Source organism: Corvus hawaiiensis, chromosome 3, assembly GCF_020740725.1.
Source record: "Corvus hawaiiensis isolate bCorHaw1 chromosome 3, bCorHaw1.pri.cur, whole genome shotgun sequence".
Taxonomy (NCBI): domain Eukaryota; kingdom Metazoa; phylum Chordata; class Aves; order Passeriformes; family Corvidae; genus Corvus; species Corvus hawaiiensis.
In genome coordinates this window covers 81888032-81912637 of record NC_063215.1, presented here as the reverse complement: position 1 = coordinate 81912637, position 24606 = coordinate 81888032, and the positions used below count along the sequence as shown (strand labels likewise).

Below are 24606 nucleotides of genomic sequence, written 5' to 3'. Positions count from 1 at the left end.
TCCCTCAGCATTTATGTGAACAATATAGATAATAATGATTTACATTATACAATGTAATGGCTATGGCTAAGACCAGCTGAAAAGATGCATACCTGTATTGTTGTCATAGAATTTGATGTGTCTGTCTTCATGAGCAGTGATACTAATTGGAAGAGTTGGATGGCTGATGACTCTGTTTATCTGACAGGAAGAACTGACTGCTAAGAAAAAACCCACACATATCAGTACATGTAAATTGCTAAATTCTTTGAAAGATTGCTACTAAGAAATAAGTATGTAATCAATCTTATTTGCAAAATACTTCTTACATATATATCCTGGAAACTCACAGCTAGCACCTTATGTTATACACTTTACAATACTTTCCAAACTACACAGGATAAAAACATACATAAATAGTATATATGCCAAATAAGGTCCAGCTTCTGGACATGGTTTTAGATAGGCACACCAGGTAAAAATGTGAAACCAAAAATTGAGTGAGAACACCTCATTCACACACATTCCTCCTCTTGCCAAGTCAAACTTTCTTCATAACACACAGGACAGGAAAATAAAACACTGCAGGCAGTATGTTTCAAGCAAACAAAATCCACTTAATATTATTCAATCCAATACATGGATTGAAATAATTATTAAAAAAAAAGGATGCTAGACTATTCATAGGAGAGCCAATTTCCTAGCCTTCAATACTTCTGAAATAGCATGCACATATATAGATACCTATACACATACAGAGAAAAAAGTATAGGAATTATCTGATTAGAAATCTAGGCATTGCTGTGATGCACAGGTTAATGCAAGAGGGGTCTTAAGAGGCATAGATTATGACAAAACCCACAAATAGTCACTACACAGAACATCAAAATACAGATATTGTCTTTCATGTTGACTGTATTTAGCTAAATTGCTTCCAAAGAACATTCACATCATTTAATCACAATTCTTACTAAAATAAATGAAATAGAATAGTACTAAAGGTTCACCTGCTATTAAAATGGTAAAGATTTCACTTTACACTTTTCTATAAAAATCTGAACCATAAAGCAGTGTCAGCATCCACAAGACACTTAGAAATTATGGAAGTAAAAATTAAAGAAAAAACCCCACATCCATACTAATAAACTCTCCTAAAATTACTAAAAGCACATGAACCTTCATCACAGCCAGCCATCCTCACAGTTTGAAAATGCCAGAGTGAGGATTATACTGAACAGCAGAGTCCCTAAATAGTGTGGTAGGGCATTTCAGGTGACATTTTCCTCTTGTCTAGCTCTTGTAGAAATAATAATTTATTTCTTTAAAATACATGTAAGCTTTATAGTACTGTTACATAACTGAAGATACTAAACAGGGACTGCTGGTTGCCATACCAGGGTCTCATTTTCCTAAAGCAGTATTACAGAACTACAGCAAGGAAGAAGTAAAAAAAATAGAAGGGAGGAGGGAATGGAAGAACAAAGGTGACTGCTACTGAACAGCATTAACTAATTTAAACTGTTTTTTCAGACAGGAACAAAGATGTGGGTTAAAAGAAGAAATCCAGCACATTAAGAAATAACATAAAGAAGAGAGATGGCACTTTCCATTTGCTCTTATAAAATGACAGTCATTTAAATATTTTAAAACACACAAGCAAAGCCAACAAGAATGGCTTAGTCCTTTTAAAAAAATATAATTAAATAGTAGAAGTCAGTGACATAAAACCCTGAGGGTGGGGGAAGAAATACCAAAATTTTAAATGACACAGTGTTTTACCATTGTGGCTTAAATATGAAACCTTATGCTTCAGCTCATTCTGGTCTCTTTTGTAAAGCCAGGGTAAAATAATTTAGTGACAGCAGCCTCTTCACAGTGTCCTCTAAAACTTCTAATATTGGTCACTGCCATGATCCAAGGCATTATATGGGACCTTGTGAATGAATACTCTTTCACTGGAGCTTTGCTTTCCTCCTACAGTGAAAATTTCAACTAAAGCCCAAGTCCAAATGAGCCAAGAGTGTAATAAAGCTTAGGAGATGAATACCTCTGAGGAAAAACAAAAAAGAATTGACATACACTCAGAATTTTTTAATAAATTCAACTTTGAATTTTCCTGATATTGCCTCTATTTTGCAATTTTGGACTGAAGAGAAAATGGATATATTGAATCAACAGAGATCACAAAGCTGTGTTAAAGAAACCTGTGCTTTTTCTTGTGCTACTACCCCTTGAGGAGGAATTCAGAGTGCGAGCTTGTTTCTTCTACCTTATTTCAAAAGTATGTGCACTCTTCTGCTACTGAAACACCCCTGAGGTCTGTTGTAGTAGTAACAATTTACTGTTTTATCTCAAAACACAGCCTGTAACATAATTCATGTTATAATTTCTCATGACACTGCCCAATTCTTTGGAAACACTGAAAAGATTATCAATGGTATCAATCTTCAAGAAGCCATTTTTTTCCTTTGGTTGGTTTGGGGCTTTTGATACATACTGGTATCCACACTGGACTCCAGGGTAAGAATTCGCTGCCGTGTCTCCATGTTAAAAATGCTAGTGTGTCCACTGTTAAATGATGCTACCATGAGGCTTGGGTCACTGCTCACAAGGTCTACTGATGAAGGGATTCCCATTTCTAGAAAGCAACGAAGGGAAGATGTAGTTGGTGTGAAGAAAATTTTAAAAATATTAAACAAAAAAATTCAACCAGTAAGCACTTCAACATCAAAAGAACCACGATTATGAAAGGAAATGTTGCATTCTAAATCATAAATTATGCCAATCTAAATAGCTTGCCCTGTAGTGATCACTATTTTAATCTTTTTTTTTTTTTTTTTAAACACATGTATCAACAACATTCTTTACTAAGATGCTGTATCTGGAACTGCAGCTGGCCAGAAATCTACTTTGAAATTAAGAAAGTAAGAACTCCCGGGCCCCTTTTCCTTCCCTTAATTGTAACAGCAATTCTCAAAAAAACTCCACCAAACTCCATTGCTTCAATAAAGGGACATGAAATTGAAGTGGTACAACTGATATGACAGATGAGTAACGTTGTTATAATTAACCTGGACAAAATCAGAGCTTAAAAAATCACCAAAGTTCTCCAGGTGCAAATTTTATACACTGGAACTGTCATCATGCAAAGTTATACAAATACATTATAAACTTGTATTTCAAAGCTTTGTCCATCCTGCCTTTTGTGGTATATATCTGATCTCCTTATACTGTAGCCATCTGCACTCTACAGGACAGAAAGTCAAATCAGCAAAGCTTGGGCATAGGATCTATCCCTTAGGATTTTTTTCCTCAAATGTCCTGTTCACCACCTGCTGTGTGAAAGAACAACACCAGCTGCAACAGATGCCAGGAGGAGGAGGAAAAGATAGAGAGTGAGAAACTGAATTTTAAGCAATCTAATGTTGGATCATAGATTCAGATAACACAGGAATATCATCACATCTCTGCAAACTCTCTAAAGATTCATGGGAGAAATATCTTTCTGAGACACATGACCTCAAGAATATTTCTCAGGAATGGTGGTACTTATCTACAAGTACTCGAAAAAATGCCAAAAAGGATTGGTGTGAGAAGAAAACACATTGTTTCTCAAGTGACCCTTTCTACCACTGCCATGCATGCTTATCTGCAGCTTCCTGGTAAGCCTACAATGGTTAATCTAAAGGACTTGAACAATGAGTGACAGATACTTTAATGAGTTTGTTCAAGGTTATCAATAAGCCATAGGAAAACTGTGTTTTCAGTCTTTGGATTTCACAACTGGGCTTCATTGCAGTTTAGAATACAAAAACGTCCTAATATTAGCTCTGTGAGGCAAAACTACTCCCCCTTCCCCCTTAGTTTAATAATTAAAACCAAAATCACGCACAACAAACCCCAAATCTCTCCAGAAAGTTTTCAAAGCAGGCAGATAGGTGAGCTGGCAATAACAATCCTGCATACCTTTAGAAACATAGTTCTGCAAAAACTAAAATACATAGAATGTTTCTATTTTGCTCAGTCTGTCTCAACTAAGACATATCCGACCAGCTTTACACCATAATTCAACAAGTCTGTTCAGTTATGACAAAGTTTATTTTGCCTCAAAGTTTTTGTGAAGAGATAAGGAACTGTCTCAGCTCATGGGCTGCCTTTAATGGCTGTTAGCTCTAGGAGAGTTTGGCAATGTCAACAGGCTTGTTCTGCAGCACTTTGACTCAGACAGCAACTTCCAGAAATTAGATTCTAAACAGTGGGATTTTCATTTGTTCATGAAATTTCAGTAACTAACTCCAAAGGAGTACTTTTTTTCAACTACCAGTGTTTAGGATCACTAGGTTATTGTTACTTAGTTAATGTGGAAACTGAGAAATTCAGTTGGATTTGTTCCTTGTGTTAGAGGCACAAGGAACAAATCTGGAAGGTACAATGACACTGAGATAAAAGACTGGCTACTGCAAACATCCACTGGGGGAAGAAAGGGCTTTTTACTCTTGACAAACCAAAAGCAAGGGCCTAGTGGAACCTCAAGTTTGAATCTGAATTACTGAGTTAATATATTATTCTCCATGGTGCTAGTATCATCAGCAGATCATCAGCAGCAGTTGGGTTTTAGATATATCTGACTGTCCCCCTGCACACAGGTATATATTTAGCTAATGTCAAAGAAGGGTCACAAAATTCACTCTTCCCAAAAACACTCATAAAGGTAAGAAACTCAGAAAAAAGCACAAGAAGTATTTCTGTTCAGTACCCAAAATTATGACAGTCTGAACAGTGATGCTCATGAACTTTAGGGTAGGGTGATTTTCTGTACCTTGATTATCATTAAATATATTGAGAGCTGGAGCAATTTCTGTAGCTTTCCATAAACGTATAGTGCCGTCTGCTGAACACGACAGCAATCGCTGGTGTGCTCCACTGTAAACCAGACCCCACACTGCATCAGTATGGCCTACAAAAGCACCTCTTAGAACAGAAGGATCTGTGAACAAAACACAAAAAAACACATTTCAAAACAAAATCTGAATTAAGTCAATAGCTGTACCTTAGTCTGTGTTTATGCACCAAACTTTGGAAGATAATCCATTAAAAACCCCAAGATCAATCATGTCATATCAATATAGAAGTCTTAATTACTCTGGCATGAAGATGCTTGAATTTCAGCAGTATTTGTGACATTCTGTTACCCACTTTACAACTAAATGAACAAAACAATGCTTCAGCAGAAGGGACAGTTTTGAAGTTGTTGAAATACGCTTCATTGTTAAAATTTGCTTTCAAACAGCCATTAATGGCACAGCAGTCCCTTTTATGCAAAAGTTAGCTTTGAGGCCAACTGCATCTGAAGCTACCAGAAGTGAAAAGTAAATCTCAAAATCCAGACACAAAGCTGACATCCACTCAGATCTGGTAAATTTTACCAAACTGGGCCTTTTTAGCTGTTTGCAGACAACATTAACAGCTTTGGTCTCAGACTATAAAATCTCTTTTTATCTCAACTCCACAGAAATTTTTCAAAGAAAAGAACACTAAAATACACATTTCCTGTACTTGCCAAATTATCAGGTTTAATCCTGAACTTTTAAAACCTGTACTTTAGACTAGCTGTTTCTCAAAACTGTGATGAGATCAAGGCCTTTTTTAAGAAAATGATACTTTATCTTGCCATCAAGTAGCATCAGCATTAAAATAATGTCACTTCAAGTAATTGAAGATAACATTCAATTTGCTCTTTTAAACTTTCACAGAAGCATTATCGACAAATTACACTGTTTTAGTGACACAACATTACTGTCACTAAACTTATTATTTCACTGCTGCGTGTGACAGCAACGCACCGTAAGAGTCATAGGGGTCGATGTTTGGGTTGGTTGTGTTCCAGCCATGGATGAGGCCATCTGTTCCCCCACTGTAGCACTGCTCACCATTACTGCTCATCACCACACAGAGCACTGGTCCACTGGAAGAAACCCCCAAAGAAACACTGACTATGAACATTTTCATTACATGAAATGCAATGTCAATCTTCTGAATCTTCAAATTTCCATGTTAAATACAATTCACTTGCTGCATGGATTGCAACAAAAATTCTGCATAATGAAATCATATGCTACAACATCACAATTTGAACTGTAGGATTTTGTACTTCGCATAAACAGACTTCTTTTCTTTTTAAAAGATTTAAGGCTCTTTCATGAAATCATCTCAGTAGATTTAAATCCATTGCATTCATTCTTCTTCAGCTTCATTCTATATATTCAAGTATCTGGCAAAAAGGCAAAAGCTGCAATGATGAACAGAACACCTAATCAAATTTGAACTGTATAATTTGTAGGTTTTTAATTTTAAAATTGTGGTATATCTGACTTCAGACATAAATAACTATGCAGAAAGGAGATGAACACATGCAGATGTGTTCTAAAAAACATAGGAACTAAAAGCACCACATGAAATCAGTAGCTGGTAAGGTGGAAATTACTTTTTTAAAAAATTCTGTTTCTATTTAAAAATCATATCTTTCTCAAAATATGACAATATTTCGCAGGAAATACTTACTTATGTGCTCTGAAGGTATATATTGGCTCTACATCAAGAGAAGCACTCCTAAACGAAGTACGAAAAGAAGTTAACATGTATACAATCTTACACAACGCTTTACAAAAAATGCCAGAATCGCTAAATTCTTAAAATCCCTGCTACATCTTTTGCAGTGTTTCTCTCAAAACTTCCTCTCCCAACACAATTTTTCACATATCTAGGAACTATCTGTAGTCTTTCAAAACACGACAGGATTTGTTGTTTGGTTTTTTGTTTAAAGACATTCAAGGTAGCTCACAGACCCATCAAAGTAGGTAGGTACATCAGCAGAGGGGAAGAAGTGGAGAGACATCAGCATCACATGGAATGTATCATTAAGTGTTCCTATCAGAGCAAAGGAGTTTTGGACTCCTAGTTTTTCTATCAACACTGAAATGCTTCAAAATTTGCTTCTCTGGACTTCACCAATCTTGTTAGAGACCAAGGGAAGACTCCGTGTTATGCCCAGTCCTCCTCAAAGGTATGATGGTACTCCCTTAACCACATCAGCCCTGCTATGAATTTCCTCTCATTTCTGCAAATTCCCAGCAATTTGCAAGAGACAGTGAACAAAGGAACCTGCCAACATCTCAGAGTTTAAAGCTGTACATTATGTATATGCATGTATGTGTATACATACATATGCATAGATATATAAATGCATTCTATACATTCATATACACATGCAAGCACACTAACAGGCCGCATCCAAATATTTTCACTAGTAAATTAATTTGTCGTGTTATCCACAAGGAAAATATAAAAAACTGAATGGTTTTCCTTTTCACAAACAAAACACATTCACAAACACGTGGATTTTTTCTGGCATTCTTTACGCATCTCCACCCTTCTCTGAGAGCTTGTTTTCCTACTCCTAAATTCAGGGAACACTTTCCATTAACTGCAAGGGCCATTCGGTGAAGTGGTATCTAGGGTTTGGCTTTTCTTTCTTCATAAATTAAAATTGTTTTTGAAGAAAAGAAAGAAAAAAAATCTTACTTTTTTGCTGGGGCTGTTTTTTGTAAATTCCACATTTTTAAAGTATGGTCCTCTGAAGCTGTTATTAAGACTGGTTCAACCGGATGAAAAGCGAGACCTCTTATTCCATCAAAGTGACTTCTTAACGTAAACTTGGGGTTCCAAGTCTTTCTCAATGCATCCTTATTGTTGGCTATCTAATAAAAAAAAAAATGCCAAACTTGTAATTAAGCTGGAAGGCACAACAAAAGGAAGAAATCAAAAATTTAGTTTGGCATTTTCAGAAGATGTCAAATTATCTCACCCACTCTTCACAACAATCTGCTCGTGAACCACAGTCCACTTAACACTAACCAGACACTTCAAAATGAGAACCAAGGTAGATGTATTCCATATAAGTAATGTTGCATCCACAGTAATAAATTCTATGCAAATCTGAAATACTCTCGTGTCTGTAAAATTACACACTTTAAAAGCACTGATACTTCAGTGAACTCAGTTAGGTATTTAAAACTTGATCTATACCTACTGGCTCATTTACTTACAACACTGGGCTTGACTCACCAAGGTGTGGTCCCTGAATATCCAAAGTACTACTGACATGGCAGCTCTAAAGTAAAGGTCTGAGAGAAACAGAGAAGTCTCTAGAAGCACAAAAAGGAACACAACCTAACTTACCCAGCTAAGGCAACTCAAGCTCTGTAGTAATGCATGGCCAGTGAAGTTTGCCAGAATAGGAAAATAAAATGGCAAAAAGGACTTGGCTACACACTAAGAATCTAACTGGCAGGCAATAAGGTATCATGTATACAGACACAATTATTTGGCAATAAATGCATTTTAGAAGATCCAGAAAGAAAGCCTTTAAAAAAAGTAACAGTTTCTTCAATGTTGTTCCTCTGAACAAATATTGACACAAAATGCTGAACCAACTTTTTCCACTGTCAGTCAACAATGTCATGAGTTAAATTTACCTTTCCACTGCTGATGGTCGTTATGAAAAACCAAGAAAACAAACAATTGTACTGATATTTATTATGTTGAAATCTACAGATAATTCCAAATAATTTATAGCCTTAACTGCAAAGATGAGACAACTATTTTGAGCCACTTCAAGAAACATTTTATTCTGGGGACTGGGAGTGAAAGAGGAGGTTTAAGAACAGAAGTGCTTTTTCTTAGGCTTTGTTACATCTGGATTTAATTATAAAAACACGCATCAATTAAGAGGTTCTATAGATTTTCAACAAGGAGAAAGGAGCTGTAACAAACAGCAGGTTTAGTCTCATCATATTTCTTAGTAATGACATATTGCCTTGCTCAGGGAGACAAGTCAGTTTCTTTGCCAGTTTACTGAGCCAAGCTGGCTCAGTGAAGGAACAGACAAACGCTCGAGCTGGTACAAGGATGGAGCAGGACTGCACAGTTAGCAGCTCTAGCAGGTTTTCTGAAGACTGGCCAAGAAAGTCTCAGCAAAAAGGGTACAAGACGTACAGATATCTGGAGAGGAATTTGGTTGCCTCAACATAGGCACCTAATGCCAATTAGGTAATGGAGGGAACCTGCCTGCCCTCCAGCTGCCATACCAGCAGCACAGGTTCTGTTTCACATCTGCAAAAGCCGCAAAGACACCTCAGATCGCCCAATAGTGAATTCCAGTTCTGGCAGGATAATATTCTCCATTTGCTTGTCTTTCATTCAAAAATGCCTTTCCAAAGGAGTCCAAGATGGGTAGTTTATAAATTGAGAAGTAGATGGAGGGCATACCAACAGCAGACCAGCAGCAGAGGTGGAAACGGATTCTAGCCCTGACACATCACCCACCTGGCTGCACCGCATCACTCTACCCACCAGCCTCACAAGCTGTGAGGCTGCTTATTCACACAGCAGACAACCTCCTCCTGTCTCTCCCCACCAAAGTGCAACGGTGAGGCCTGAAAAGCAGTTTGGGGGGGATGCCAACCCCCAAATTAGCATCTGATCTGGATTTGCCACTGATAATAATATTTGTGTTTATACAAAATTGAAAACAGATTGAAAACTCAAAACCAGCAATGACATGCAATTATAGGCACTTCTCTTGTTCAAAGTTGTAAGAACTCAAAGAAGAGCCTACTACAAAGTCCAAAACCTCCTAATCAGTACTTAACATTAAATGCAATGATTTTGCAGTTCAGTTACTCTTATCTAAAAGTCTATCATAATTTTATGAAGCTTCTTAATCTATCCAGAAGACTAGGGAAAAAACCAGAGCCAACCAAAGTGAACATTCGTCAAGAATGTGTAAAGGAAGGAAAAAGAAAAGAGTAACTTAGGAGTATTGGCTAGCAATCTGGAAAATTTAATCTTGTTAGATATTCTAACAACTTATCTACAATAGAAAAATTTTGTCTTTTAAGTAATAAATTCATAATCTCCATTACCAAGTGAAAACCATTCTTTAACTTACAGCCAAAGCAATATGTAAAAAACTGAAACCATGAAATAGGGTAGGCTAATGCTGCCATTTTTTAGAAGGAAAGAATCCAGCAAAAATGTCAGTAGGATAAAAGGGACCAAAAATGGGAAGAGTGTCTGCCACTCTTGAAAGTAAAAATATTTAAAGACTGATTTACATAATCTTTCAATTTGATTCACCATATGATCCAAAACTGACACTTAACACACTAAACTTTCACTTAATCATACCTAATTCACATTTGGCAGTCAGATGTATGAAACAGTCCAAAATAGAAACATTCTATTATCTGTAAGCTAAACTTTCAATGAAACTTGAAATAGAAACACCAGCCTCTCATTTTGCTTCAATGAAGTGCACAGTGACAAGAGCAAATAGTTTTGTAAATGGTTTTTTTTAATTGTCAGCACTAGAAAAAGGTAAGAGTCGAGGTAACCATGACTATGAAATCCTGATCACAGGACTTCATACAGCCATTTAACAAATGAACAAATAGCAGTTAGTATTCTCCACCATGCAGGATAGGATATGAGCAGATAAAGAAAGGCTATTCCATAAATGAAAGCTGTTAGCTCATGATACAGAGACATGAACAAACACAAGTTTATACAGACACTTGCACAATGAAGTCAAGCAATGAAAGCATCTTGTACAGATGGTTCAGGTTTGTCATGTTCTCTGAATTTAAAATCCAGCCTCGGATTTTTAGGTGTACTTGTAACAGAAATGCATTTGTACATCACTGTACCCCTTTCTGAAGACATGGCTAGGGAGAATTCGTAAAAACATTAAAAACTGAGCCCAAATTAGGAGAAAATACTAAAATACTGAATTTTAGCAGAAATGTTCTGCATTCATTGCATAGTGATGATTCATAACATATCACATATTCAGAAACTTAGTATAGTGGTAGAGCACATCTCTGCAGTGGCATTCTCAAAATGTGTAAGCTTTTATTAAATATGTACTTCATTGCTTTACAAGTACATACAGGGGTAGAACTTCAAAGTAAGGACCTGCATCTTATTTCTAAAGTCTCAGACTTCATTTGTGATAGTAAAATCCCAGATAATGATTATTTAAGAGTCAGATTTACTGAAGGGTAGGATTCTTCCCCAACATAGCATTAAAAATTATCTCTGAAATCCCTCAACCTTGATACAGCTGGGCAACGCAATAGCAAGATTAATCTGAAGCTGACAGATCACACAAGAGCAGATAATTAAATTAATAGCTGAAGTATCCTTTCCCAAGAAATCAGAAATACAGAAAAAAAATTGCATACAACTAAAAAGATGCAATTTTAAGAAATATTTTTTCACAAACAGTGCAAGAAAAATAAGCTGCAGGCTACATACACAGCCACAGAAGTGCTGGCCACAAAACCCTCCTAAGATTTCTGGTCCAGTCTCCCATTTGAAATGAAACTACTGCCCACACCAGGTAATGTAAACCACAGCTCTCCCCCAGCCAAGTGTTGAATATCTCTCAGGAGAGGGATTCCACTGTGTCTCTAAGCAAGTTGTTTCAATATCACCTACTACATAACTCTCTCCCCCAGTGTCTTACCTGAAACTCCCAAGATGTAGTTTGCTGTTGTTTTCTCTTGCTTTAATGCCTGGCACTATGGAGAAGCTTGGCTCTGTCATCCTTGTAAGCACCCTTTCAATGTCTGCAGGCTGCTATTTGAGCACTCTTCAGCCTCCTAACAGCTGAACAAGACTATCTCCCTTAACATCTACTCATCAGTCACAAGCTACTGGACTCTCCTCAATTTCTCTAAAACCCTCTTGAAGTGGAGTGGCCCCAAACTGCATACAGCCCATGTAAAAGGGATAGAAACACCCCTCAATCTGCTGGCCATGATACTCCTAATTTTGCTCACTCACTGTGGTTACACGTACCCAGCTGTACCACTATCAATAACTAATTTACTTTCAACTATTTGCATGACATGGTAGGGAAATGAGAGGAGAGGGGCTTGCAGGGAGCTTGAACGCTGCTGTGTATGGGAAGAACAGCTTCGTCAAGTAAAAATTTGTGACATCCTCTGGCAGCATAATTTTAACTGGAAAACATTTTCTTCTGAGTCTACACACAAGTAACTTGCATCTGCCTTCAACAAGACAGAAGGACATTGAGTTACCATTAATAATCACTTACATCGTAAGTCAGCGAATCTGCCTCATTTGCTACAGTAAGGCCTGCCAGTTCTCCAAGACCCAGTTCATTTTCAAGGGCTTCATCTGTTCCCATAATGAAAGATTTCCCTGAGGATGGAGGGAATGTTAAAGCTTCCACTGCAAGAAAACAAAACAAAACAAAACAAATCCTGAAACATGGGTTTATACTACACTGTATAATAAAAGCACATTTTCCACTTTCAGAATGCTACATATCTCTCAAGTATAGAGGGGAAAAAAATACACAGAGATGCATAGAAAAATAGCTATTCTAAAGATAATCACTGCACTTACCAACAAACAGCACCCTGTGAACACACCTACACTTGAGGTGTGTGCAGCTCCACACAGTAAATGCAACCAGCCACAGGCAGGCAGGGTGTGCTACGATTCACCCATAAATAATGCACAAGTAACACAGAAAACACCTTCCCCAACTCAGCTACAAAATATGCAAATAGGTGCTGAAGAAGCAACAAAAATATAGATAAGAATAGCTGGTGGGAGCAGCCCAAATAAAAGCCCTTCAAGCACTGCTGTTTGATTAGGTCTCCTAGTTGTTACCTTTTCATCACAAACATCTCTTCCCTTCTCCCCCATAAAGTCTACACTACTGGTCTCTTTTCCAATCTTTTGAACTCACAACGCAATATTTCACTCAACACACAATACATACAGGACATCAAATTTGAAAATTTACTAGAATAAAAAAATGTGTGCCCAAATGTGTCTCAGCTTTGTAAAGATATACACAGCTAATAGTAATGCCAAACTCAGAATGGTAACAATCAGCTGTCTTTTTTTGTGAGAGTCCATTTGAGTCTCTTGAATTAAAAAAACACATTACTGAAAAGACATGAAAATAAGAGCTCTGCTAACATAGCTCTCTGTAGATGTGAGAAAAGTTGGAAAGGAAACACTCAACGAAAAATTCTTCCCCTTCTCAAAGCGTTGCTAAGTTACCCCCTTCTTTCATAAAGAAAATCACTGAGCATGAAGGAAGCAGAACTACTGAGATCTTTGGTAACTATTCCACACACCAGGGCTTTTAATGCATCTTAATTATAACTCAGCTGATCTACTTTTTCACACTTACTGAAAGACTGCTAAGTGGAACTCATGTTTTTGCACATTTTTCAAAACACGTATTTACCATTTTAATAGAGCACATGATATCACAGAATCATGGAACGGTTTGGGTTGGAAAGGACCTTAAAGATCATCATGTTCCAAACCCCTGCCATGGGCAGGAACACCTTCCACTAGATGGGATTGTTCAAAGCACCATCCAGCGTGGCACTGAACACTTCCAGGGATGGGACATCTACAGCTTCTCTGGACAACCTGTTCGGTGTCTCACCACCCTCACAGTAAAGAATTCCTTCCTAATATCTAATCAACACCTGCCCTCTTTTCAGTCTGAAACCATTCTCACTTGTACTGTCACTACGTCCCCATGTAAGAAGTCCCTGTTTGTCTCTCTTGCTGGCTCCCTTTAGCTACTGCTGTCTTTGAAAAATTCATGTAGCCTCATAAACTATATGTTATTATGCTCTCTATTACAGCAATTCAAATATTGAATCAAATAGATGATTTAGCATTTTTCAGACATAACAGTAGTGCCTCATTACAAAGATGTGTGAGTGGCCTTCCCTTGGACTAGCCCCATGAGAATTTTTTTAGTTTTTGGAACACTTTATGGAAAGTAATACACTGGCAAGTTGCAAGTTGTTCTGTATGATTCACTACACAATCACCACATGCTTTTAAAAGCTATAGTAAGGCACCTGTGTTTACCTGCAGAGCCTCTATCTTTGCAACTGGAAAAGAAGGACACGCCTGCATGTGTGTATGTATACATACATACATTAAAATTATGTTAATGGGAAGAAAAAAAGATGCTCTTATGTCCTCAGAGTTTACGGTCTACACTTGTCTGCCAGGCTTGAGCAGAAACAAAAGCAAGTGATTTAGGATCATCATACTACAAAGCCACTAAGCACCAAATTATGTTTTTTCCATCATGCTCAAAGGTATTCAGCCAAGACTTGAACTTAGGTAGGTGTCTTGACCTTACTAATAGTGACCATAATGGAGGAATGGGAATGTCATTTATCACACTTAGACAGAACTTGCAATACTGAATCAGAACTTGTAAAGTGCTTGGAAAGTCTTAGAGGATAATCTTTAAGAAGTAACTATAAACATCCACCCTCTACAAAGGGGTATGCACTTTTTTTCAATATTTACCTTCATCCGTCCTGTTTATCTCATGTTCAATGAGCCTCGAGCTACTGGGCCTAGAAGAAGGTGCAACAGATGGCTGTAATGAAGGGAGATCATCAACATCTCTCAAGTTTGCAAGCATATCTTGCAGCTTTGACCTGTTGGGCCCTAACCAGAAAAAAACAAAAAATTAAAGGGATTAGGCATAGTTCACGATGACACTACTTATATATCAGATATGCTACAGCAGCACATGCAACAATGGATCCTACCTTGCATTATGACATTACCACAGAGAAACTAATGAGCACTTATTTCAGCAGTAACTAATCATCCAGCATGAAATGAATTTCGAGAAGAAAGTGATAGAAGCAACTGAGAATTGTGAATGCACAATTTTCCCCATATGTATGAACTTATAGTGCTACTTGTATGGGATGCTGAAGAATTCTGCCAACTGAGTCACACTTTAGATTATGAGAATATTTACTTTGCCAAAACAATAGCTGACATCCGTGAATAGTTTAGAATTTGTGCATCAGGTACTTTGTGCAGCATATTCTTATGACAACATTATAATTTAAATTTATTTGTGCAGTAGTGTGGTATCGTGAACTATATAATCCAAAAAGTTATATTAAAATACAAATGCAACTGGATTCACTGGCCTACTTCCTGAAGCTACATATGGTGAAGACCCATGCCCTTCTTGACACTTACCTGTGCTTTGCTCCATCATTTTCCCACATCCCTGTTTTGACTGTTTTATATAGGATTGAGGCTGAAACATATCTTCGGTAGTTTTTCCTGTTGTAAGTTTAATTAAGAATGGGAAAATGTCTTACCCATAGTCCATTATGTTTTTTCCTAGACCAGCAAATAATACAGCTATTTTTAAGCAGTTTTAACACAGTAGTGTACTCTAATATATGTATTCTCTCATAAAACCATTCTATGATTGTATTCTCTTATTACTTCACAGGAATGTTTACTACAGCCTTGCAAAATCGTGAGTTTACTAATGTAGTTGCAAACTCTACTTTGTCCACCCTAACCATAATGACTGACAATAAACTAAATTGTATTTAACTTGTCTGTCACCAAAATATTACTCAATCCAGAAAAACACTACAAAGGATTTTGCAAGATTGTTTTACTATAATATCTGCTTTATAAAAACAGTATTTTACTTAGTAGCATTTCAGTGGCTAAGCACCATATATGATGAAATTAAAGTCATCGAAACAAACTTCGTAAAATTTAATGTTATTTAGTCCCTTCTTTTTTCTCCAGACAGCCTCCCTCACGTTCTTCTTCACTATGTGCAATATCATGAACAGCTGAAAACAGGCTCTGATCCTTCCCGATTTTTCTGCACTGATGCCTCTCTAATGATGGTTTGTCCATGGAAAGATGCTTAATTTCACTGCTACAGTAAACCACTTTGTCTCCCAAGATCAAACCAATCAAATCAATCAAAAAGGTACTGAGCAGTAGTTATCTTCATGAAGGAGCACTGGATGTCCAAGTGCTGCCTTTACTTCATTATTTTAAATATAAAGATATAAAAGATATTCCAATAATGTCTATGTCTATATTAACAATTGAGTTTTATAATCAAAAATAAAAAGACAACAGCTGTTCAAGAATAGAATTTCAACACTTGGATTAAATAATTTCTGCTAAACTAACCCTACAGCTATTTACCCTGAACTACATAACATGTCTGTATATTTAAAAAATAACAGACAAGTTATAAAAATCACTTTCACTGTAATCATATATTGGCATGTCCTGTCTATCTTAAGAATAAAGAAATTTAGAATGAATTTTAAGTTCATGTTTAAACATGAACACTTTAGTTAGCCAGCTCAGCTTCTTGTCAGACTTGTAATTAACTTCCAGTAAATTAAACTCTTCCAAAGATGACAAAAATATCACTTGAGAAATTTAAAGCATGGTAATTATTTACCTTTTTTCTTAATTTGAAAGAAAAAAGAGAAGTTTAGTTTTTGTATTTGGTAACATAATTTCAGCCACATAACCAACTGCAGAGCAGCAGCTAATGGGAGTATCAATACAAAAAGTAACAAAACAAGTCAGCCTCAGTGATGCGAGGGTCTGACATATTTGCATCATTAGGCTCATCTCTTTGGAAGTGACAATTTCCTTGGTATTCATAAGCATCTTCCCACAAAGGGAGAAACATCCCTGAAATTTCTTACCAGGCTACATGCAATATTATTAATATACATCTTTCACACATGAATTCTCGATATGGCCAGGTATTTGAAACACAGACATGGATACAGTGTTTCATTTTAAACTCTCCATCTGAGTTCAAAAAGTTTTACAGCTTACCTATCAAAACCCATTGATTTTACAAAACATATCTGTATTTCAGGAACTGTAACAAAAAAAAAATAAATACAGGGCTAGAAACTGTATTTCAGATACTGTTCACAGGTTTTTTTGATAACAATACCCAACTTTTTTAAAGGCTAGTCCCAGATGTATGAAAGTCAATAAATAAATCCTGTGATTTACAAATAAACTGATGGTCATAGTTGCTTCCTATTTCGAGCCCTGCATAACAAATTATGATGACAGCATGACTTTCATGTTGTGAATGTCAAGTATAAACAGGGGTAGAAATTAACCTGTTTTCTCCCACTGTCATCTAATAGGATACTCAAGAGAGTTTCCAGTTTGGTTTCTTTCTTTGTTTATTTATGCATCAGACTTTAACTCTTCCTGTGAAACTGGCATGTTTCCAGCTAAGAAAGGGTTCTGAAGTTTTCTATATTAAAGTGTGAAGTATTAAAACAAAGCCTTTTACAATTTAAATATCTGAATAACAAAAGTACAAAACATTCTCGAAGCGAGAATTTTTAACTAACCCAACACTTGGTTGGAAGTAGTTATATCTAATACAACTATTTATCAGGTAACTTGATTGTCTGTCATTAATTTCAACCCCTGAGAACTGGTGAACAGGAAAGCAGTCAGGAGCAGCAAAGTAAAAGAGTAAGTAATTTTAGGAAAACATTGAAAGAGAGATAGAATTAAGGGTGTGAAAGATGTGAGATTTATGATTTTAAGGTGCAATGTTTTCCACTTACTCTTCACCCCCTTTTTCCCCTTGCGCTCCTTTTTGTATTGTTCCTTGAGTTTGGTTATAACTCCCTGGTCGACATTCCAGGCTTCAGGCATGAGACACTGGTCTTCCTTTTCTAAACAAAGTGAAACAAATGAAACATCCTTTTTCAATAATGTCACCAAGTGATCTCCACTGAAGGAGGCAACAGCTGCTGTCAATGGCATTTGTCTTTTATTTTAAACAGACAGAAATAGCACCAAGCCTGTGAAAGCTGTAAAACTGCTACTCACATTCCACTTCTGTTTGCTCAGAATTTTCTTAATAAATAATTGAGATGAAATTTCACGTGCTTAATTCCTATAACCAAGCACATAGCTGTCCATAAATGTAAGTGACATTTACTTTACAATAAATCAGGACATATTTTTCAGCATTTTCTTTCCTCCAGGGGAAGAATTATTATATCTAGAAGAAACAGCTATGTTACTTGTCAACATAACTTTACAACTAAGATGTTGTGTTACTGCATTTCAAATTCTCATTTTACTGTCTTTCTGCTACATTGTTATTTACACAAAGCAGTAGCACATTTAAATCATTATGGAACACAATATTCATGTCATCATGGTTTAAGTAAACCCTTAGAGGACTAAAGCCATGAAATTTCACAAAAAGGTGAAGGCCTGAGGTACTAATCTCTGGGAAAAAAGTCCAAAACATTTCAGCATGCCTAATGAAAAGAAATCCCCTCTTTTTTGTTTTGGGGTTTGTTTTTTTTTCTAAACATCTCCCTCAAATTGCTTCCTCTGTGACATGATACAGAAAAGAAGTATCCTTCCAATTGTACAATATTTGGAGATTTTGAAGAAAACATGTTATGTGAGTTCAAATCCCCCAAGTAATTTTTCCATATATGGAGGCTGTCCTGAGGCAGCTTAGAAAAATAATTTGCGAGAGGAGGGGAGGTAATACAGCTTTTCGTCATATAAATTTATTTTCGTGAGCATTACAGCTCCAAAATTTTTGAAATGCATTATCTTTTTGCTTTGTTTTCTCATTAAAATCTCAACCTTATTATTTAAAGATTAATTCCTTTCAGACCAAGTTTGCTTTCTACATTGATAAGGTATTCTAGACCTTTCAAAAGATGAACAATAATAAACATATCCTCAGACTAAGTTGCAGAACTTAAATGTCTGTAGAGGAAGCACAACACTATCAATCACAATCTGAAGGAGTCACTATGACTGGACTGGAGATAAAAATCACACTTGGGTTATTGATGTGACTGACTTGTTAAAAATGAAAGACCTAGGGATCCTCCATCAACATCAAATTCAACAGGACTCAGGAACAATATTCTTGCAGCAAAGGCAACCAACAATGTCCTGGGCTGTATTAACAAGAATGTAACCAAGCAGGTGAGGGAAGTGACTGTTCCCCTGTGTTGGGCACTTGTGAGACCCCACTTTTGAGTACTGTATCCAGTATAATATTTTTAATACTGAAAAACCTTTTAGGTAGAGTGCTAAGTACCTACTATTGGTGTAGTGTAGCAAGTCTAAGGGAACCACTAAGATGGTTCAGGCAGCTGGAGCAGATGCACTTCAACGAGGGGCTGAGATCACTGTGAGCATTCAGTGATGCCAAAAAAAGGCATCTTAATGTGGCCTCTAACTACCTAATGTACAGATGCTGAGAAAACAGGGCCTGACTCTGCTCAGACTTGGATCATAGAGCGAGAAGATACTTTTTAAGGTGCTCTCTCACTCCTTTGAACCCTTCAGTCATGATCCTATACTCACAGAGTGACAGATTAACTCAAGACACAAAGTTTAGCAGCTTAAGTCTTTTAAGAAAAGCTATGAAAGTAAGTATTAGTAAGCTGAAGAGAGACTCTAAAATAGATTGTCTATGGGCTAAGTCATGTCCTCTTAATGCATATGCCTCAATTACCGTTAATGAGAAAAAAACTGCATAACGAATTCAAAAAACACATGAGAAAATCATACTTCTGAGAAACAAGTATCTATTCTTTCTGGGGTTAGGTTAGAAGTTTTAATCATGCTTTTCCTCTCTGGCTAGACAAGACTTTTTTCTCTCCTCCAGCAAAAAAAAAAAGTTTAAATAGATTTTTATTAGACTGTGTTGTTGCCAGGAAAACACCCAATATATTAATTTTCTACAGACTGTCCCAGCATGCTTCCCGCATGTCCCACAGATACTGCTCAGCTTCAGAAGTGGATCCTGAACTAATCCTATTCAAGTGCTTTATAATTTAAAAATTACCAGAAAACATCTGAGGATCTTTCAAGCCAAATGGGTTCAACAGATTACTGTAACTGAGCAGTAATACTTAGAATCCAAAATGCAGAAAGAATGTCCTCTGTTTACTGCTGTCCCTCACAACACAACATCACTCTACTGTACTACACTTAACAGTTTCACTTAAATTAACCTAAGTGATTTATAATGGCAGTTCTTGAAGAGGCTTAGTCTTATATACAGTTACAAAAAAAGACACAGGTTGTGAAACTAGTAATTGAAAAACATGAACACCTCCAACTCAAAAAAAACCCTTTCACATTTCTAGAAATGAAACTACTATTTTTCATAACAATTTACTATTTATGTTAGACTTCTGCTCACTTGTACTCAGCTGTTATCAATGAAAGCAAAAATAAACCAGAAGTGTGAATTTGAGATCAAAAAGCTCCTGTCAGCATACTGACTTTTTGGTGACACAAGCAATAGCTACGCTGACCAAGCATAAATGGATAAAATTTTAGTCTTAAATAGAAGTATCAAAATTCTTTTTCTTTTTTAAAGAGCAGTATTTCTAAATTTGTTTGGTAAATAGAATAGTGACTGCTGTATCTAATGATACTATGACATCCTCTTAAGCAGAGACTATACCACACTGAAGAGTAACGTGGAGTCCCACCAGGAGCTGGACATGGCTTCAGTGAAATACAGCATCTTGGAGCTGATAGCTCATGCGAGAGCCATAGCTACCATGGCCTATTGGTCTGTCAAAGTTGCAGTTCCATTTGTAAAGCTCAATTATTTCCCATCATCTTCAATAACTCCCTCTGTGTCCATTTATCCTTAAGACTTTACAGAGCAGCTTAAGTAGGAAACAACTTCTCATCAAGATATTTAACCAGTTCTCTTCTTTCTCCCCTTCTCTATACCGAGGGTTTAGGCAGAATCATTATGTCAAGGTAAAGTGGATGGTGGCAATCTGAGTCACAAGACATGAACCTCAAAGGACAGACGGCAGTTTGTGAAATGTCTCTCTATGACTAGTGGACTTCAAGATCTATTATTCTGCTAATTTATAAAAGAAAGTTGGAGCAACTGAAGAGTTCATATTAACTAAATTACTAACCCACAATAAGAGTACACACCCACAGTAAGACTCACATTACTCTCTGCATCAAAGTGGGAGAAAGCAAAGATGACAAAGTAACTTCCATAACATAATTGTAAAATACAGCCTTATCAGAGCCGTTTGTGTGCATGGGTCACTGAAAAAACAGACTGAAATACCACTCATAAAATTTAAATTCTATCTGCCTTAGAATTAAAGAAAAGGAAGAATGACCTGAGGTCATGAATCTTTACATTAAAGCAGTGTACAGAAAAAATGAGAATATCATATCAAGAGGGCTTCAATCTGCCAATTATTTACTGTAGAAATAATCAAAAGATGCTGTGATCTTGACAGAGATCTCATTCAATGAACTCATCAGTCACAATATGTTCTTAGCACATTTTTTTTTCTCCTGGTATGATCCATCAAATTTCCTTACCCCAGTCTGTTCCATCTCCCGAACTTCTCGATTCCCCATCACCGTCATCTGAGGTAACCAAAAAGTCAAACTCTTTCAAAGCTTCTTCTGTATCTCTGTCTTCACTGCTGTCAGACAGTACTCTTTTCCTTACAATCTGAAGGTTCAGAAAGGACAGAAAAAAAAAGCTGAATTAAGTTACAAACACACTTTTAATCCAAGCAGTACTGTCTTGTCCTCTATGCAAAATCCAAACAGGAAGTTGAAGAGGAAGTAGAAAAGTACACATTAATAAGCAAATCTGGAATAGTATGCAGAGTATACTTTGTTCAAACTTCTAAGTGAAAATGAAACTTGTGCGTAGCTCTTTCTTCCTGTGACCATCAATAATCAATCATGTGGATAATGAACCTACACTGATCTAGACTACTATCTTTTTTTTTTTAAACTAGAATGTACAAACTTTCTCTTAAAACATTTTTTAAACCACACAAAACCCACAAACAAAAACCCAAGAATGACCTAGAAAAGACTTCAGCAAAACCAAAAACTCACTTTGCTTCTCTGAAAATAGCCTAACTTTCAATACTGAAATCAATCTCTACGCAGACCAAGACAAAACTCCAGGAAACAAATAAACAAACCCCAAACCCCACACCTGAAAAGAGATAATTTTCTTAGACTTTGTAAATTATTCCATTCTGAATGCTTTCTCAGATGTTATTGCTATTTAAACATGTTGCTTTTCATGTTTAAACTGCATTTCCCTCTCAGATTCAAAAGCAAATTCTGGTAAAAGAAAAAAATACATGTTTTAATGAAGAATTTCACTTTAAGTTTTCCACAAAAAATTTACTTTTCCCTCAATAATCAAAATAAACTAGATTCTTTGCAGTTATTTGACCAACTGGTAAGCTGATGCCATGGTACATGAAAACCATAGCAAAAATTTTACTTCTACAGAAATAGAAAATTGCATTAATCAAAATGTTTTGACTTGGAACCTTGCTAAAGGTCCATCTGAAAAGACTTCAATACATAGTCCAACATCCCACAGCTCATGAGGATGACTAACTGTTTCCACTAAATACAGTAAACCAATTTCTAAACCTGAAGCAATTCCAAACTTCAAGCGTCATTTCTTCAGCAGGCTTAGTGAACATACTGTATTATACAGGACTTAACAGAAGAGTCTCAGACATTAGCCCACAGTCCATGAATGACAGAAAAATTTAAAAAGATTCCCTTTAAAAATGCCATAAAACTAATTGCTTTTTTAGTGTTAATTCTTAAAACTGACCATAAAACAATCACATCCATCATCTCTTATCTGCTTCAATTGTTAAGAAACACAGTTCACGAAATAAATGTTAATTTTAAAGAAGAATAATGATTGCATGTATCTATCTATGTGATCATATGAACAAATCATATAGCAAAGTATAGATCACAAGGGAGGTTAAGGCATTTGACTGAATAAACGAACAAAAAAGTTTATTAACTACATTAGAGTTTTTCCAGCTACACTTCTTCCTTCCACAAGCTATAAAGATAAGTGTATTTCACTTCTGTACTCTAAGACTAATTTTTGCGAATCATTTTAAGTATCAGTATTTTTTAATAAATATTCAAGAATCATTTTTGACATGCAACACTGTGAACAATACCTTCAAACTAAGCCAAGAACTGTAAAAAAAGGACATCTGATTCCTTAAAAATTGTGTCCAGTATCTATCAAAAATACTAGCTAGTATGGAATAGTAAAGAGACGATTTTAGAAAAATTTAATCTAATTTAGAGCAATAAAGGTGGCAAAGCATAACTTGTATGCACAAACTTAGAAATGCATATATAACTCCTCTTATGCACACATGCTTGGACAGAACATCATAAAGATGCATTAATGATCTGCATGTGTACATACACAGTCATATACTTTGCTTATAGGCACCTCATTAATCTCACTTTTTCTGTTCTTCGTAACTTTTTCAATTATTTTTTCCACTCACTGTTGCGGTATCAATGATTGTTTTCTCTCTTCCTTCAATATCTTCTTCATCTTCTTCATCACTAAAGTCTGCAGCTGCATTTTCAAGAAACTTGAAGGTCTCTAGCAGAGAGGCAGAGTCAGTCAATTCAGGTTTCCTAAACAACAACAACAACCACCATCATGAGACAGAAGAAATCACAATAAAGTCACTTTTGCAATTACCAAGCTGTTCTGTATTATTATGTCCAACAACACATAAGACTAAAATAAGCTTACAAATAAAAACAGACTGTTAATAGGTAAAAATTCTTGTGGCTAAAGAACTAAACAATAGACATAAACTGTATTATTAGAACCAACAAAACTATTTATTACAACTAACAATTATTCTTCATATGGCTACCATTACCAGGACAGACACTTCAGTTTTTTATTTGGAAAGCATTTTAAAGCAACATTCATCTGACACGTGCCCAAAGCAACAGCAATACTGCTATGCCATTACTGAAAGCCTCAGCAACAAGGGCATGAGTCACAGCTACCAAGCTGGGTTCTCACATGTACATCAGGGTACAGAAAAACTTTGCTCCTGCTAGCTGATGTTCCTCATCTTGCTGGGAAACACCAAACTCTAGGTCTATCATTCATTAGCTTTTAAGACATGATAAATATGCCACTATAAAAGAATATAATGGGAAAATACAATTGATGACTAAATAATATTTATATTTACATTAAACAAATAAGGAAATGGATGGAGATTGGGTAAAATTATGACTGTGCTGGCAGAAATTTAGGCAGTGCCTCAGAACAGGAAGTGTAAGGGTTGTTATATTAACAACTGAAGAGGAAGAATCCAAGAAACAGGATTGTAACAATTATTAAAAGCCTGAAAAAAGTAAAAATAAAGCAATCCTAAAATTATCATCAGGATCTGTGTTTTCTATGCAGAAGATGCACTTCTCCATCAACCCCTGAAAGATACAGTGGTGAGCAAAATTTATTCACTTTGAATTGTTACAATTACTTCCAGTAAAACCTGGTACATTCTTTAGATGGCTTTACAGCAGTGAAGACAAGTTTTACTGTTTTCTTACCTCTAATCAGTAGTCAGTTTTTCATAGTTCATCACTAAATGCACATCATGTTGATTCTCACAACCACTGAAACAGCAGAAGTCTCCCCCCTCTCTCTTTTCAGAATTGTAGCTCGAAATTGTCCTGTGCAGTCACCCATATACCAGCAAGTGCCCTGCTTCTGCTAACCCTGTCAAAAGGTTTCATCAACTAACAGGCCTACACAGTAAGGCCTTGTAA

General features: G+C 36.2%; 1 protein-coding gene across 5 annotated transcripts in view; it reads right to left on the bottom strand.

Annotated features, from left to right (window-relative positions):
• STRN (striatin) overlaps positions 1 to 24606 on the bottom strand; it is a 69044-nt gene that overhangs the window by 8743 nt on the left and 35695 nt on the right. The window contains exons 6-17 of one of the 5 annotated variants that reach the window (XM_048298754.1): positions 23310 to 23445; positions 21322 to 21457; positions 17529 to 17639; positions 15127 to 15213; positions 14431 to 14574; positions 12161 to 12297; positions 7561 to 7736; positions 6541 to 6588; positions 5823 to 5944; positions 4799 to 4966; positions 2477 to 2617; positions 93 to 197 (exon numbers count right to left, since the gene is read on the bottom strand). In XM_048298754.1, the coding sequence (XP_048154711.1) occupies positions 93 to 197; positions 2477 to 2617; positions 4799 to 4966; positions 5823 to 5944; positions 6541 to 6588; positions 7561 to 7736; positions 12161 to 12297; positions 14431 to 14574; positions 15127 to 15213; positions 17529 to 17639; positions 21322 to 21457; positions 23310 to 23445 (1511 nt within the window). Of the gene's footprint in view, positions 1 to 92; positions 201 to 2476; positions 2618 to 4798; positions 4967 to 5822; positions 5945 to 6540; positions 6589 to 7560; positions 7737 to 12160; positions 12298 to 14430; positions 14575 to 15126; positions 15214 to 17528; positions 17640 to 21321; positions 21458 to 23309; positions 23446 to 24606 lie in introns of all 5 variants that reach the window. The other 4 variants (XM_048298753.1, XM_048298755.1, XM_048298756.1 and 1 more) reach the window with 4 other exon arrangements.